Below are 17051 nucleotides of genomic sequence, written 5' to 3'. Positions count from 1 at the left end.
TAGAGGCCCACACGACTCCTGCACTGGCCAGTATGGTACACGCATGTGCTTGTGTACACGTACACACACACACACACACACACATGCCAGCAAGAGTGGCAATTCAACCCATGGCTATGTATACTACACAAGCAAAAATATTACCTGGTGTACTTTTGTAATGGAGTACAAATTTTTAACTGATATTTAAAGTGAACACATGTAACTGGTAAAGTAAAATGATTCTAATGTGTAAGATTAGCATTCAACATCAATTATACATCCAGTACTCAGTTTAATACTTTATTTTTTAATCATATTAAACAAAAGCAACGGAAATACCAAGTTAATTTTAAGGGCAAATCCTAGAGAAAAAAAATACAAATGGCGGTGCTTTTATAATAGATCATTATATTTTACACAATATAAACAAAACACTAATGGATCCAGATGCTTGGTTTCCTTGAACTACAATGAACTACAGAATGAGTGAAACAGGTTTACATCTGAGTCGAAAACAAACATCTTGGGAAAACATGTAGCATGCATTTTTAAAACTTTCTATGCATAAGCACTGACACAATCAAGTTTTAATAGCCGCCACCACCTCTTCCTTGTCCAAAGTAACCACCTCCATAGCCCCCCCTGCCACCTCCTCGCTGGAAACCCCCAGATCCTCGGAAGCCCCCTCTACCAGACCCTCTGTAGTCCCCCCCAGATCCACCTCTAAAGCCCCCCCGGGAACCTCCTCTGTAGCCCCCACCTCCACCTCCGCCATACCCTCCCCCATAGGAGCCTGAGCCACCATAGCCGCCGCCATAGCCTCCACCGCCATAGCCAGTGCCACCCCTTCTATAGCCACTCCCATTGTCATAGCGCGCCATCTTGGGAGGACGTGGACCATCTCCATACCTAGGAAAGAACAAAACCACCGCTTTAGCAAGGCATCCCTACAATTCCCCGTCTGCACACCAGATGTGCATGTCTGGTTGCAGTTCAGAGTTTAACACAGGAAAACAACGAAGCTGAAATGAAATGATTCTGCTATTCTGAAACAGGAAGAGGCAATTAGAACACTTTGCTTTTCTAAAATTCTTTCTGGTTCATTCTGGCCTTGCTTTTTTTTTGTTGTTGTTGTTGTTTGTTTGTTTTTACAGGCAGAGTGGACAGTGAGAGAGAGACAGGGAGAAAGGTCTTCCTTTTGCCGTTGGTTCACCCTCCAATGCCTGCTGCGGCTGGCGCGCTGCGGCCGGCGCACCACGCTGATCCGAAGCAGGAGCTAGGTACTTATCCTGGTCTCCCATGGGGTGCAGGGCCCAAGGACTTGGGCCACCCTCCACTGCCTTCCCGGGCCACAGCAGAGAGCTGGCCTGGAAGAGGGGCAACCGGGACAGAATCCGGCACCCTGACCGGGACTAGAACCCGTTGTGCCGGCACTGCAAGGCGGAAGATTAGCCTAGTGAGCCGCGGCGCCGGCCCCCCTTTCTGGTTCATTCTCAAACAGTTTTGGCAGTATGTCCTCACAACTTGAAGACAGTTCTCTGACTCAGGCCAGAGGTACTACTAGGAAGGCAAGTACTAAACAACATGTTAAGAACTGATATTCTTGGAGTTGGGAATAAACTGTTTTGTCTTTATCACCAAATATTTCCTAAATTAACTCTGAAATATAGTCCTCAAAAATGCCTTCAGTGCCTTCCTCAGGCCTAAACCCACCTCGCTTGGCAACCCAGGTCAAGGAAGGCCAGTGAGAACCGACACAAATCAAGATGTCCGACCCAGAACTCCAATCTGACATATCCAAAAACCGCCAACCGCCAACTCCCCCCCCCCCTCTCTTTTTTAAGATTTACTTGAGAAGCAGAGTTGTAGATCGATCTTCCATTCATTGGTTCAGTCCCCAAATGACTGCAAGAGCTGAGGCTGGGCCAATCTGAAGCCAAGAGCTTCTTCCAGGTCTCCCACATATTTTTTTAAACATTTATTTGCTTATTTGAAAGGCAGAGTTAGAGAGAGGCCAAGGCGCAGGCAGAAAGAAAGAAATCTTCCACCTGCTGGTTCACTCCCCAAAAGGCCACAAAGGCCGGAGCTGTGCCAATCCGAAGCCAGGAGTTTCTTTTGGGTCTCCCATGTGGGCACAGGGGCCCAAGTACTTGGATCATCTTCCACTGCCCTCCCAGGCTATTAGCAGAGAGGTAGACCAGAAGAGGAGCTGCCAGGACACAAATCAGCACCCAAATGGGATGCCAGTGCCACAGGTGGAGGCTTAGCCTACTATGCCACAGTACTGGCCCATCCCATGCTTGAAGAAGTGAAGACACTATCAGTTTAGCAGCTGCCCAATTCAGAAATATGAATGGGGATACATCTTCATTCCTTCACTGTACTGCCACCCCATTTTTTTCTTTTAAAGATTTATTTGAGAGGCAGAGTTATAGACAGAGAGGTAGAAACAGAGATCTTCCATCCGCTGGTTCACCCCCCAAATGGCCAGAACAGCCGGAGCTGGGCCAATCCGAAGCCAGGAGCTTCTTCTGCATCTCTCACATGGGTGTAGGAGCTGCAGGAGGCTTAACCTACTATGCCACAGTGCTGACCCCACTGCCATCCCATTTTAATCCATTACCAGGCCGTGTTGATACTGTCACTCCTTCCCCATTTTTATTCTCCCCACTGTAACTTGGGCCACTGCCATCTTCCTGTCATAGACTGTACTGTATCTATCCCATCTGTTCTAGTCTTTTGACATTCCTCCATTTCGGAAGCAGGTGATATATATGCAGCTCTCATACCAAAACTGATTTCTCTTCCCCTAAACACCCAGAAGCATTACATCTATGTCTGTCCGTGACACTTGACCTTCTCAAGAATTCTTCATTTGCCTAAGCCCAAATCCATCTCTCAGTTGCTAACTGCATGACCCTGGGTATTAACTAATCTGTGACTAGTTTCCTACATGAAAAGGAGAGAACAATGGGGCTGGCATGTGACACAGTGGGTTGAGTGGATACTTGGGATACCCGCACCCCACAAGGGGTTGTTAGTTTTGAGTCCCAGCTTCTCTTTTCCAATCCAGATTCCTGCTGATGGCCTGGGAAGGCAGTGGAAGATGGCCCGGGTGCTTGGGCGCCTATCAGCCATGTGGGAAGATCAGGATGGAGTTCCTGCTTTCTGGCTTTGGCCTGGCCCAGACCTGCTGTTTCAGCCATGGGGAGAGTGAACCAGATGATGAAAGATCTCTCTCCCTCTCTTCCAAATAAATAAATATATTTTAAAAAGCAGTTATATATCATATGTTCTCCCTGATCTATGACAACTGAGCACCTAAAAGGAAACCTGTAGAAGTGAAACTGACACTATGAGAAGCAATGACTTGACCAGCCCTAATCCTGTCAAGGAACAGTTTATTACTTTATTCTTTTTACTATTTTCTTTTTCTATTTAATACCATTGGTTGAACTCTTTACTTAACACAGAATTAATTGTAGGTGTTTAAATCCAATTGAAAATTGATCCCTGTAAAAATAAGAGGGAGGAGGTATAAAGTTCAGCATACTTTCCCATGGACTTACACCTACCTGAAGGTAAAGCTAAAATCTTGCCAGAAGACTCCAAATCCCAGTAAGTTGGCAGGCCATCTTATTTAGTTAAAGTGTTCACTTTGAGTGTGTAAGTGATCTCATAGATAGGAATAAATGTCAAAGGGATCACATAAATAAGACCAAGTGTTTGCTACTAACAATAGCTAGACTTAAAAAGTAGAGAATGATCCAACATGAGAAGCAGGCCACACAGCAGATTCAGAATGACAAATGCCCTGAACACCATTCTGGCCTCAGAATCAGCCCTTAAGGCATTCAGATCTGGCTAAAAAGCTCATGAGAGCATTTCAGGCATGGATAGCTAAGACACTGTGGTAAAAAATGGCCTACATGAAAGATTTCTGTGAGGGAGATCCCAGTGGAAAGAAGGGGCCATCAAAGAAGGAGGTACTTTCTCTGAAGGGAGGAGAGAACTTCCACTTTGATTATGGCCGTCTAAATGATGACAGTTTGTGGACTCAAATGGCTTCCATAGCCTTTGGCAGCTCACGACCAGGGCCTCAGGTGATCACTGACGTCATAAATAAGAGTGTCAACTGTTAAATCAACAACAGGGATCACTGTGCAGTTGCTCCCCATGTAGGATCTCTCTCCTTGATGAATTGTACAATGAGAATTAATGGCAAAACTTGTCTTCAAACAGTACTTTGTGGGTGCAAAGTGTTGAAATCTTAGTATAGAGCTGATCTTCTGTATATAAAGATAATTAAAAATCTTAATGAAGAATGGGATGGGAACGGGAGTAAGAGGTGGGATGGGAGTGGGGGTGGGAGAGCGGGTATGGGGGGGGAGCTGCTATATTCCAAAAGCTGTTATCTATGAAATTTATAATTATTAAACAAAAGCTTTCTAAAAAAAATAAAAAGGCATTTACAGGGCTGGCACTGTGGCGTAGTAGGTTAAGTCTCTGTCTGTGGCACTGCCATCCAATATGGGCACTGATTTGAGTCCTGGCCGCTCCACTTTTGATCCAGCTCTCTGCTATGGCCTGGGAGAGCAGTAGAAGATGGCCCAAGTGCTTGGGACCTGAGGCCATGTGGGAGACCTGAAAGTAGCTCCTGGCTCCTGACTTCAGATTGGTCTAGCTCCAGCTGTTGTGGCCATTTGGGGAATGAACTAGCAAATGGAAGATCTCTGTCTCTCCCTGTCAAATAAATTAAAAAAAAAAAAAAAAAAAAAAAAAAAGCATTTATAACCAAATGTAGTAAGTTATCTATGATAAGAAGAGTAGAGAGACGTTTTGGATAATGGTATTTAACAAACATTTGTAACTTAAATTATTAATATAATACTTCTCAATTGAGATGGGTCCATGATGTTGTGGCCATGTTGTTAGACAAAAGAAATTCTGACACAAAATTTCCTGAAGTTGCAAATTTATCACAAATGATTATACAAATGGCACAAAACACTGAAGGTAAGTAAGTGAACTTAAATGAAGACTGTATGGGTGTATGTTGTACTATTCTGCCTTTCTTGTAGGTATCAAATAATCCCAGACAAAAAGCTATTGAAAAATGAAAAAAGCATTTTAAAACTGAAGAGAAACGTCACATTTAAGACTATACTATACTATTTTCCTAAGGTAAACACTGATACTTCTCATCTGTGGGAGACTGAAGGGTTCACCAAGTTCCTCTGTAGGGAGGTCAGAACAGTGAGGAGGAAGAAAGGACCATCGGGCTGTTGTTACATTCCATCATGTGGCTCCCTGGATAGCCTCTGCACTTTCAAGGGCCCCATCTGACTCTACCTACACCGACAAAGTGGACGCACTACAACACAGAAGCAAAGTAACAACCTTTCATTCTGAATGTGTTGCCCAGAATTAAATCCCACATTTAGTGTTTCTCTAGAAATTCAAGTTAAATAACTCCACTATCAACTAACTCTAGGCCTCTGTGAGATGACAAAGCCTCTGGCTCGGCACCACCAGTTGTGACCCTGGTACTTACCGTGTACTGCCAACCATCAGGTTGATGCCAGCAGCTGAGGGCCTGGAGATCTGGCGGATGGTGTTCAGCATGTGCTCATTGGCAGGGTCCAGCTGGCTGATGATACTGGGCTGCTTGGTCACTTCAACAACAAGAGCCTCCACTGCAGCCCGCAGAGCAGTGATGCAGGCAGCAGCTTCATGGCTTATTTGCAGTCTGATCCTAAAATGGAGAAAAGCAATACAAAATAAGAAAGGAAGTAGGTAACAGAAAACTGCCAATATGGCAAGCACCATATTGTTAAGCTACTACAGCAGCCCAGACTCAGGCAGACAGGGGTACAAAGAACAACTACCCGCACTAACCTTTTAAAATTCACTGCTACCTATCTGCAGGAATTGTAAACCATAAAACCATCAAGCCAAAAACTGCCTGCAATGCAGACCACGCAGTTTCCACTAAGAATGAAAGACTCCACACTGGAGCTTTTTAGGTTTTTAAGAATGAGGCTGGGGGCCAGTGCCGTGGTGTAGCAGGTAAAGCCACCACCTGCAGTGTCAGCATCCCATATGGGCCCCAGTTGGTCCATTTCCAATCCAGTTCTCTGCTACGGCCTGGGAAAGCAGTATAAGATGGCCCAAGTGCTTGGTCCCCTGCACCCACGTAGGATCCTGACCTGGAAGAAGCTCCTGGCTCCTAGCTGTAGACTGGCCCAGCTCTGTTGTTTCTTGCATTTAGGGAGTGAACCAGCAGATGGAAGACCTCTCTCTCTGCCTCTGCATAACTCTGCCTTTTAAATAAATATATCTTAAAAAAAAAAAAAAAAAGATGCTAATCTAAGAGTTCACATGCAAAAGTTCATACCAGTCATCTACCAGCACAATCTGACCATCAGATTGGACTTTCTTGGAGGCAAAAAGAAGCAACTGCAGGGGAGTGACTAAAGTCATGCCTTTAGCAGAGATGGCGCGGGTTCGAATCTGCAGATGGAGAGAATGGCAAGAGTAAACAGGTTACATTAACTGTCTAATAATATAAACTAGGCCTAAAGAAACCCAAAACTTACGTTCTGATGTGAACTTTTCTTACCTTTTCACCAAATACAAAGAAGGGGGAAGGGTATTTCATGTCTTGGCTGCTAAAAGGACAATTAACAGACGATTTGTGGATAAGTGCATTGCGCCCTTCGGTGGTAAGAATCTTTCTCTTTTCCTTGTGATAGCACACATTGGGATACACACCAAAGGCCAGGAGAGAGATAACAACATCCAAGTTATTATCTGGTCCAGTGTTAGTAAACACTTGTGTCAACAAACAATCTGTTAGGAATGAGGTTTAAAAAAAAAAAAAAATCAGGTAATGGCCAATCATCACATCACAGGCAAACTACACAAGAATAAAAGAACTGATCTGTCTAGAAGCCTTTTTCTTCTCAGAAGCCTTGTACCCAGATTAAGCTCAAGAGGAAATTTTGCCGAGTCTCCATAATCAGAAAACTAAATGTCTGTATTCCCTTACTGATTCAACCATAAACCTAGGCTTGGGGTGGTAACTTGTAACACAATCCCTCGCCAGCCACCTACTCTGAGTGACCAGCAGGACCAAGGTCAATGGTCAATGTATTTGTTGTTCTTAAACTGCTGCGTGTGCAGATGGAGAGACGCAGCAAAGGACACCCACCGGAATGGAGGCAGGCGCGTCCAAGTCCAACTACAGTTCATGAGCACCGCATCTGGAAACACGAGCGCCAAGGCCTGCGCAGATTCTGCTCTAGCTCAGCCTGAGACGAAATCTTACAATGTCCTCACTGAATAAAGCTTAAAACTGTGAACTTCTATGTTGGTTTTATGATCTTTTAAATTGGGACAATATCTGTACCCAGGACCACTGTAAAGATTTTGCCAATTAAAGTATATGGTTCCAGCTCCCATCAAGAGATGAAGAATTGGACCACTGTCTCTATTTCTAAGGCACGGAACATCTAGAACCATCTACACACAGAAATTCAGTTCAAGCCACTGAACATGGGAGAATCCACGTCAAGTCTAAAAATGAACATGGGGCAAACTGATACACCATTTCTCAAACTCTTTCAGGATGAAAACCTTTTACCTCCTTTTTTAAAAGACTTAATGTAAAAAAACTGTTATCACCACAAAGTACTAAAGGCTAGAAACACAGAAAAACCACAGGATCTAAAGTCTGAAGTTGAAATACATGTTAATGTGCACATAGTACATCGATGTCACTTTGAAAATATTCTGAAAATTACCTTCTGGAAATCCAGAATTAATCAGAATCTCTTTAAGCTGAACTTTGGCTTCCCAAGTCATTCTCAGTGTAGCCATATTGAGTCTTTTGTGTTCACAAAAACGTATCTCTGCTTCTTCTCCACTCATTCTAAAATAAATTAGGACATTAAGGGGGTCATTCTCAAAGACCAGAGATCTAGGTACAAATTAGAAACTAGAGCTAGTTCACCCAAAGCTCAAGCCCATACCTGGCATCATCCCAGGCTTGGAATACCGATAACAGGGCCACGTGATCAGAGAATCTGTTCCCAGCAAAATTCCGATGGATGTAGCCGAGCCGCTTTCCTTCGTTGATGAAAGGCTCTGGGAAGCAGGTAGCAGCAGAGATGGTGCAGACAGCGTCTCCCACACTGCAACACACACACGTTCACAAGAGGTGAGGCAGGACTGGCAAACGTGGACTGGAGTCTTTCGGCTTTGATGAGTGAGGGAACATTACAGCTGCTCTCCTCAGAGCAGAAGGGGACAATCAACTCTGGAGCTGATGGCCACCTATCTACCATAAACTATGACCAAGTACTATATTCTTCCTTTCCTAGTCCTTTTCCATTTTCTCACCTTCCAAATGCTGTGGTAAAATAACTCTCTTTGGGGCTGGCATTGTGGCAGAATGGGTTAGGCCACCACCTGCAACTCCAGCATCCCATGTGGGCGCCGATCGAGCCCCAGCTGCTCCGCTTCCACCCGGCTCCCTGCTGAAGCGCCTGGGAAAGCAGGAGGAACAGCCAGAGTGCTTGAGCCCCTGCACCTGCATGGAGACTTGGGCAACGCTCCTGGCTTCGGCCTGGCTCAGCACTGCAGCCACTGGGAGATCTGTCTCTCCTTTCCTCTAACTCTTTCAAATAAATACATCTCTAAAAAAAATTGTATGCACACACACCCACACCTCTTTTCCTAAGACTATTTTCTTCCAAGAGACACCCCAGCTCCTGAGATGAGCAACAAGGGAACAAGTCCCGTTTCTTATCTCACAGCGTGCTTTTCTTTACTTCTGAAGCCTGAGTTTCTTCTACTTGAGCCCATCTTGCTTTTATGGGGGGAGGGTTTTGATTCTGAAACTTTCTGTCACTTAACTGTCAGCAATAAAACAACATACTTACTAGAAAATACACCCCATGATCATCATTTTGCCAAGACGAGGCTCAATAGGGAGTTTAGCTAGGATCCGTCCCAGAGGAGTCAACTCATCATTGGCATCTAGTGCGTCCAGCTCTGCGGGGAGATAATTCCTTGTGAGCAGAGGTCATAACAAACATCCTTGGCCCTAGACAGGCAGCAGCCTTCTTTGTGGACTGTTAGGGCACCGACGCTGCACTTAGGACCTCACACCGGTCAGCCTGACCGCCAACACCATGCTTGCAGCCCACAGTTCTCCTCACAAACGGAGTAGAACCCAACTCTGCAGCGCCCTGCATGAAGGACATGCCGTGAGAAGTCTGTAATGGTGCTAATTGTAACAGCACTGCAAGTACCTACGTGCCTCAAAGTCTGACACCCATCTCGTGATGATTTTTAGAGAAAGAAAAGAAATCTGCAAAAGCAAAACCTGAAGTTCACACGGCAGGTGAACTGAAATTCAGAAGCATTTGGCTGCAATACCCTTGTATTTTCGTATACTGTTTCTGATAAGACATAAATAAATGTTCTAAGAGATGCATATAAAATTTTATGGGCATCACGATATTCTGATCTTTAAGTACTAGTTAAGAGATAATGCCTTACCTTTTCCCTTTTAATTTTTCCCCCAAAATGAGAACATTATCCCATTCTTAAGTTTTCTTTGTAATGATGGCTTGACTGAGCACATGAAGTGACACTGAAAGCCCTCCCTTCACAGCCCCCTGACGTGCTGCGTGGGGTCCTCAGGCACAGGTCTGAGTGCACACACCTCTCAGAGTGTGCTCCGCTTCAATCACAGCGTCCAGGGGCGGGGGCTCTATCGCCTTAGCCAGAAACTGGCCGATTCCTCCGAGACGCAGAAGCTTGATGCTCAAGGCAATTTCATGCAGTGGTGTCCGGAACATCTCTGGTGTCATGTGGGTTTCCAGTCTGGGGAAGGAGCAGAAGAAACATCCTTTTTGCATATGCAGATATTAATAAAGGCTTCGCAAGGGAATGATGGATACAAAGATCTGCCCTTTCTCCATCTTTCATAATTAAACATGCAGACATTCTCTGGACAAGATTTCAGCTGATTCTGACTTAGTGCCTGGTGGTACTCTCAACTGAAGGAAGGCTGGAGAGACGATCCATTCCCCTAATGTCACTACCTATAGCTTCCTCAGGTCTCTTGTCTGTTGACAAACACTGGTTAAAACAGCAGCAAGACTTTCTGTCTATGTAACTTTTAGTGCTACTGGGAAGGGTCTTACAGATCAACTAACCTTTTAAAATTCAAATACAAGTTATTATAATGTTAGAATTTCCTTTGTGCCAGGCACTGCTGTGTGAATTTGACATTATTAACTCACTTTTTTTTCACACCAATCTTATAGATAGATTAGGCATTACTCTCATCCTCTCATGACTAAGAACACAGAGACAGGCCAGGTAATGTAGTCTCATTTTATGGGAGGGGTAAACAAAGTCCTAAAGAATTTAAATATTTAGGATTATGCCATGTATCGGTATTAGGCATAGACAGTATTAAAATCTAGGTCTGTACACTTCTAATCCAGGCTCATTTCCTATAAACTACTCACAACGAAGATTCATGGGTTAATTCCAACATTGCTGGCAAGACAGATCAGCTTAATTCAAGTCTACAAAAGTAGCATATCTGCTCTTCCCACTATAGACAAAAGAGCAAAAATCTCACATTGTTACTAATTAGTAGGCGATTTTACTCTAAGATGTCAAACAGTATTTGTTTCTTCAGTGCAAGTGAATAGCCAATGTTTACAAAGAACTAAACGTATTCCAAATGCTGCAGCCAATTTCCTAACTTCTAATGCTCATCTACAGCTACGTAAGAGTACTTAGAATTACAAGGGAGTCTGATGTTACCGAATCTGATTTTTCCTCTGCATACCATGTATACCTGGGCACTGAAGTAATTTTCTGCCACATCGTACTTTCCCGTGCGCATTAATACAAGCCCCAAACTCTCCCCTTTATTATCAAGTGTATAGCACAAAGACCCCCCAGACACAACTCTACTTTCACCTTTAATGTACAAAGGGTATCTTTAGCCAACTGGCCCATCCACACACCTCCCCCAAGAAGCCTCATAGGCTCTGAATGTAACTGAGACTTGGGTTTCAATCCTGGCTCTGAAGTAGTCTTGGTGAAGTGAGCTCAAAATTTAGTCTCCTTATTCAAATAATGCCTGTACTTCTCAGGGAACGTCCTCTAAGGCACTACCTGGAGGCATTTATACCCTGAATTCACTAAGTTCATGGCAAAGTGCAGAGGAAACCAGGGGCTATGTGCAGTGAAGATGCATGAAGGGTTAAAAACAAATCCTCAATCTTCATTCAACACTTGGTCTCACCTCTCAAAACGAGCTCGGCTACAGAGGTGAAAGCAGAATCCAGGCCGCACACGGCCAGCTCGCCCTTTCCGCTGCTCAAGGTTTGTTTTGGACGCCCACACCGTGGCATAGTTGGTCATGTTGTTGTGAGCAGTGAACAGTTTCACTTTCTGCCTGAATACAAAGAAGAGGTTAATTCTAAGACACACAGCCACTGACGCAGGGACCCTCTCCAGAGAGCTGGGCCTGCTTGGGAGGTCTGTTGTGAATGGCCATCAGGGACCTGACTCTGCAGGTTGCCAAGCTGGCAACATACTAAACAGTGGACACACTCACCACTTCCCAGCTACAGGCTTGTCTGACAATCAGAGCAATTACCACTTCCTACTCCAAGGGTTTCTATTTAGAAACATGAAGCCAATTCATCAATGCAAAATACTCAGCAGGATCTGACCAGGCCACGTGAGTGCCAACTGCTCAAGCCATCTATACGAGAGGCCCACGTACATCTAGGTGTCTTAGGTCTACAGGTTACATGTTCAGGGAGAACGTGGCACAAGCTCATACCAGGCCTCATCAGGCAGTGCCCGTGCGGTTCTCCTGAACCTCAGCAGCCTCATGTTCCTCCAGAGAGCACGCAGGCAGCCACTGCCTGGAGACTGGGTAGCACAGAACGCGGGTCTGTAGGCAGGAGACACAGGCACAAAGCAGCCAGGGAGAACCAAGTTTCTACCCGACTGTCCTCTCTGTATTACTACTTTCCTGTGAACAACGCCCCTCTGTCCATTGGGCTCATCCCACAGCAAACAGGAAGTCCTTTGTAATTCGTTCTAAGAAGCATTCAAGTGGGATATTTGTCATGTGCTCAATATTAGATGTCTTTCTACATCAAACAGCATGCTACTGTTGGCTGTGAGACACGGAAGCAGCCAGAGGTCAGTGGCAGGCTGTCACTTCCCACCGCAACATAAACAAAGTAAATCAGGAGGTGCAAGAACAGAGGAGCTTCCCAAAGTGTTTCTGCTTCTGCCAATGGATCAGGCAGCAGGTTCCCGGGAAGCTTACTTGCAGGAGTCGATGACATAAACAACGTCGTTAATGGTGATGCTTGTTTCAGCAATATTTGTGGATAAAATAACCTATGAGGAAAAGAAAAATCAGACTTCAGAAAATATTCCCATCAAGTACTAGAAAGGACTGAATTACTTATACTAACAAGTAAGAGAATTACAGAAATCTTTAAAAAAATCACTTTTCTCTTGACTGGATAATGAAAACTTCCTCCTTGACCTGGATGGCCTACAGCTGCTCTGGAGTGCTCTGCAACACCTGCTTGTACTCGGGCCACTCAACCCCACCACCGCATGGGTAACATCTACCTTGGTTACTCCAACTGGCACGGGATCAAACACTTTGCGCTGCTCCTCTCGCGGGATCTGGGAGTGCAGAGGCAGTATCTGATACCTGTGGCTCCCTGTAACAACACTGAAAGTTTAAGTGCTGAAAATACAAACTGCTACCCAATGTACTTACGTTTATTCAAAAACAGACGAAACACTGATTTTGTTTTCATGTACTGGCTAAGACACAAACAAAAATATTCACTTTCACCCTCAAACATATGAGAATTCAAAGACACATACCAAAATGTGCGTTCATCTCCAAATGCTTCTGCATAGTATAAATTAAATTCCAGCCGGGCAAAAACACCAGTACAGCTCCTGGAACATTGAGAGTCTCAATGTACTTCAGCAGAGCTTCGATGAGCTCGAAGGGGGTTTCCTTCTCATTCAACTGGGCCATGCTCATCCTTGTTTCTGGACCATACTCATCACCACAAATCAGGTTGCAGTTTGCCTGCAAAGACAGGAAGATGTATTTTGGATGGTCTCAATTATCGTATCTGATTAAGTCCTCTAGATTTGTGTGTGTGTTTTAAACATCTTTTATTTATTTGAAAGGCAGAGTTAGAGAGTGACAGGCAAAGTCAGGAGCCTCATTTGGGTCTCCCAGGTGGGTGCAGGGGCCATCTTTCACTGTTCTCCCCAGACCATCAGCAGGGAACTGAATCATCCTGGAGCAGCCGGGACATGAACTGGTGCCCATATGGGATGCGGACGTTGCAGGCAGCTATGCCTTCTATGCCACAACACTGGCCGCCACCACCAAATCTCAAAAGGGCATGGTTCAGCCGGGGATTCAGCCTTCTGGGTGTAACAAAAATTTTTTCAACTACAGGCTTTGGCCCACACAGCCAAATTTTAGAAAATAGTTTTCTCTAACAATATATGGCCTTATAATTAACTCTTTCCTCTTTTTCTGTTGATCTTTGTGATATAAATGATTTAAGTTGTGACAGAAAAGAGCTTTGTCACTAAGCCTGGAAATCTCTGAACAGAAATAGATCAATTAATCCAAAGACACAGATTATTGTCAGGTTTTTTTTTTTGACAGAGTTAGACAGTGAGAGAGACAGAGAAAGGTCTTCCTTCTGTTGGTTCACCCCCCAAATGGCTGCCATGGCCGGAACTACGGCAATCTGAAGTTAGGAGCCAGGTGCTTCCTCCTGGTCTCCCATGCGGGTGCAGGCGCCCAAGCACTTGGGCCATCCTCCACTGCTCTCCCGGGCCACAGCAGAGAGCTGGACTGGAAGAGAAGCAACCAGGACTAGAACCCGGCGCCCATATGGGATTCCGGCGCCACACGCGGAGGATTAGCCAAGTGAGCCACAGTGCCGGCCCCTACTGTCAGTTTTTTTAAAAAAAATCTTTCTGATCAGCTCAATGATGAAAATTAGTCATGAGATCCACTTACATCATCCTCTTCACCACCATCATCCTCCTTATCCTTCTTCTTTTTGTCCTTTGGAGGTGGCACAAACTGAGTCATCTGAATGCAGTCTTCCAGAAAATACTCTGCCAGGAACAAGCCAGTTAACGAAGTTTGTTCCATCAGTTTTCACAGCGCCGCAGTTGAACATCACTTTGATACCCTTAACCCTGGTTCTTTACAGCTGCCAACAAGTTCTAGTGGCAACAGTCTTATCCCACTCACATTCAGTGTTTCCTCAGACTTCCTATTAGTCTGTTTCCATTATTAGCGAGAAATGTGCCATGCCAAGGCGCTGCATCTGGGGGTGGCCTTCCTGCACCCAAGTGTGTGACTGTTAGCTCTTCTTAGAGAGCCGCCAGGATTCAATCGTGGGGCTCCACCACGATGACCGTATCAGCCCTAGTCTCCTGACACAGGATCTTACCTGTAAGCACCACAGCTGGATTAAGTTGGACCATTTGAATGCTTCTCAATGGGGATTAAATTCCAGAATTATTTGGTGGAGGAGGGAGGCACAGAGCCAGGTGGTTACCCTGTGTATAGTATGTAAACACTTATGGGAGTGCCCATTCTGCCATACACTCCCATGGTATGGGAGTTCTACATGGAAAGACATAACCTCTACACAGTGACATACATGACAGTAAAAATGCACACATAAAACAAGTTCCTTTCTCTCTTAAGAAGGATATCAATGTAAAATACTGAAGATGGACCAAGCGACTACACCTCTAGAATTCTCTGATGGATCCAGAAATGCCTCTGACATCTGAATACTTCCCTACACCCTAAGAATCACAGAGTATCCTCCTCATCACCATGGCACTTACTGACAATATGACTTATCCCTGATGATGCTGAACTGTCACTTGATTAAGCTATTGGTGGCCAACTTTTTACACTGAAAAGTTACTCTTCATTCCCACCATGCTCTTCAGAAGCAAGTCATTATGTACAGCCCAGCCAGGCAATAATTAATTCCTCCTTGTCTGAGGGAAGGAGAGAATATTCACACAAATTATTTGGAATTCTTACATATGACTAGTCACTCTTTGCTTATTCACTCACTTATTCATATCAGTATAGCTTCAGATGGCCCTTTTTATACTACAGGTTTACCCCAGTACCATGCTCTATGTCACTTCTGCTCAAACTGTTCTGGCTTGGGCCAATGGGCACTCTTTAGGCTGGCTCCTCACCCCATGCCCCTCTTTAATGCAGACGTTTTGAAAAAGCACTTCCTTATTTCAAGGCACAAGATGTTCCACAGCCATCCTGTCTGTTCTCTGCCTTGGTCCCAGAACTGGCTGTATCTCCTAGGAGGTCGAGCTGCTTTACCTGGAGAACAGTGTGATCCAAGTGCTAGCCATATCCCTTGTTAGTGGGGTCTCATCACTGCTATGGCCACTCAGCAGACAGAGCTCAGGAAAAGTATGTAACAATCATCGAATCCACACCCATTTGATTAGTTCTATGCTCACCTACTTGTACTTACATTTAGCTAAATATGAGTCATATTATTTTTTTTTCCAATTGTAATCTAATACCCTCTTGGTTCTTCCAGCCTCCCCTCTACTTATTTGAATTCTCATTCTACTAAGAAACCTGGTTCCCACCATCTGTTATTATCTTTTCAATCCCAGTACACATGTACACAAATTTTAGAATTGTTAACTCACACCCTTGTGAAAAATGAGGCTCTTTAAGAAGTTCATAGAAAATTAGTATTATGAAAAAACTAGGCATGGAATTGCAAATATTTTTGCACAAAAGCAAACATGATCCCATTTTTCCATTATAACATTAAAGTGCCCTTCATTGGCTTTTTTCAGAACTTTATTTCCTTCTGAATTTCAAAAATCAGCACCCTGGCATAGCCACTCATTGTTCCATACCTATACCATTTCACACTTTATTTTCTTGCCCTCAATTGGACTATGCTGCTATTCATTTTTAAATGAAGCTACTACATGACTGTCCTTGAAAATGGTGCTGGTAGTGACAAAACCTAGGACACCACAGAAACTGACTGACCAGAAACCTAGGCCTTGAACTACTTCTCTTAATCTCACATCAAGGCTCACCTGTTAATCTGACCCTGCAAACAGTAGTTCCCTGTTATGTATTTTTAATACATAGTAGTTATGTATTTTTAATTATTCCTTTTCATCTTTATGATAGGTTAGCTATGCATCTTTGTGTAAAATTTCTTTGAGTGTAGAGACAGAGAGAGAAACACTACTCCCTGCATTGATTCATTCTCCTGATGCCCACAGCAGCCAGAGAACCAAAACCAGGACCAAGAACTCAATCCAGATTTCCCACATGATTGGCAGCAACCCAACTATTTGAGCCATCACCACTGCCTCCCAGGGTTCATATTAACAAGAAGCTAGAAGCCAGAGCTGGGTATTGCATTGAGGTACTGTAAGTGAACTTACAGAGGACACTGGCATATACTTGACCAAAAGTCGTTTCCCCTTGGTCAATACGTTTCAAGACCCCTTGTGGATGCCTGACACCATGGACAGTGTCAAACTTCTTGTATGTTTTTCCCTATACAGACATGCACACACAGATATAATGCCCTTTCCATCGCCAATGCTTATCACACACAGCGGCCCTAATTTTTGCAGCCTCAGGTGCAACAGTAAAAGCAGCATGAATTTCTTCTAACTTCTTTACCTTGGCAAACCTCAGCACGTTAAGTCTATTCTTTCTCTGTTAAGCGCAGAACTTTTTTTTTAAAGAAGCACTTTGTGACCTCTCTTCTGCATATGAGACTGTTTTAAAAGTAAAATAAGGGTACCTGAACATAAGCACTGTGACACCATGGCAGGTGCACCAATCACAAAGACAGCTACTAAGTGACTAATGGGTGAGAGAGGTGCAGAGTAGACAGGCTGGACAGAGGGAAGAC

General features: G+C 44.3%; 1 protein-coding gene across 2 annotated transcripts in view; it reads right to left on the bottom strand.

The window, feature by feature from the left end:
• Positions 1–269: 269 nt before the first annotated feature.
• The window catches only part of DHX9 (DExH-box helicase 9), a 52229-nt gene continuing 35447 nt past the window's right edge, over positions 270–17051 (bottom strand). For both annotated transcript variants that reach the window (XM_002723805.5, XM_008252556.3), the window contains 13 exons: positions 14114–14214; positions 12943–13156; positions 12679–12773; positions 12365–12438; positions 11321–11473; positions 9716–9876; positions 8928–9039; positions 8016–8177; positions 7788–7915; positions 6605–6834; positions 6380–6495; positions 5537–5737; positions 270–891 (listed from right to left, as the gene is read on the bottom strand). In XM_002723805.5, coding sequence (XP_002723851.1) covers positions 570–891; positions 5537–5737; positions 6380–6495; positions 6605–6834; positions 7788–7915; positions 8016–8177; positions 8928–9039; positions 9716–9876; positions 11321–11473; positions 12365–12438; positions 12679–12773; positions 12943–13156; positions 14114–14214 — 2069 coding nt within the window. In that variant the 3' untranslated portion in view covers positions 270–569. The remainder of the gene's footprint in view (positions 892–5536; positions 5738–6379; positions 6496–6604; positions 6835–7787; positions 7916–8015; positions 8178–8927; positions 9040–9715; positions 9877–11320; positions 11474–12364; positions 12439–12678; positions 12774–12942; positions 13157–14113; positions 14215–17051) is intronic.

This window comes from Oryctolagus cuniculus, chromosome 13 (genome assembly GCF_964237555.1).
Source record: "Oryctolagus cuniculus chromosome 13, mOryCun1.1, whole genome shotgun sequence".
NCBI lineage: Eukaryota > Metazoa > Chordata > Mammalia > Lagomorpha > Leporidae > Oryctolagus > Oryctolagus cuniculus.
This window is presented reverse-complemented; position numbering and strand designations above follow the sequence as displayed.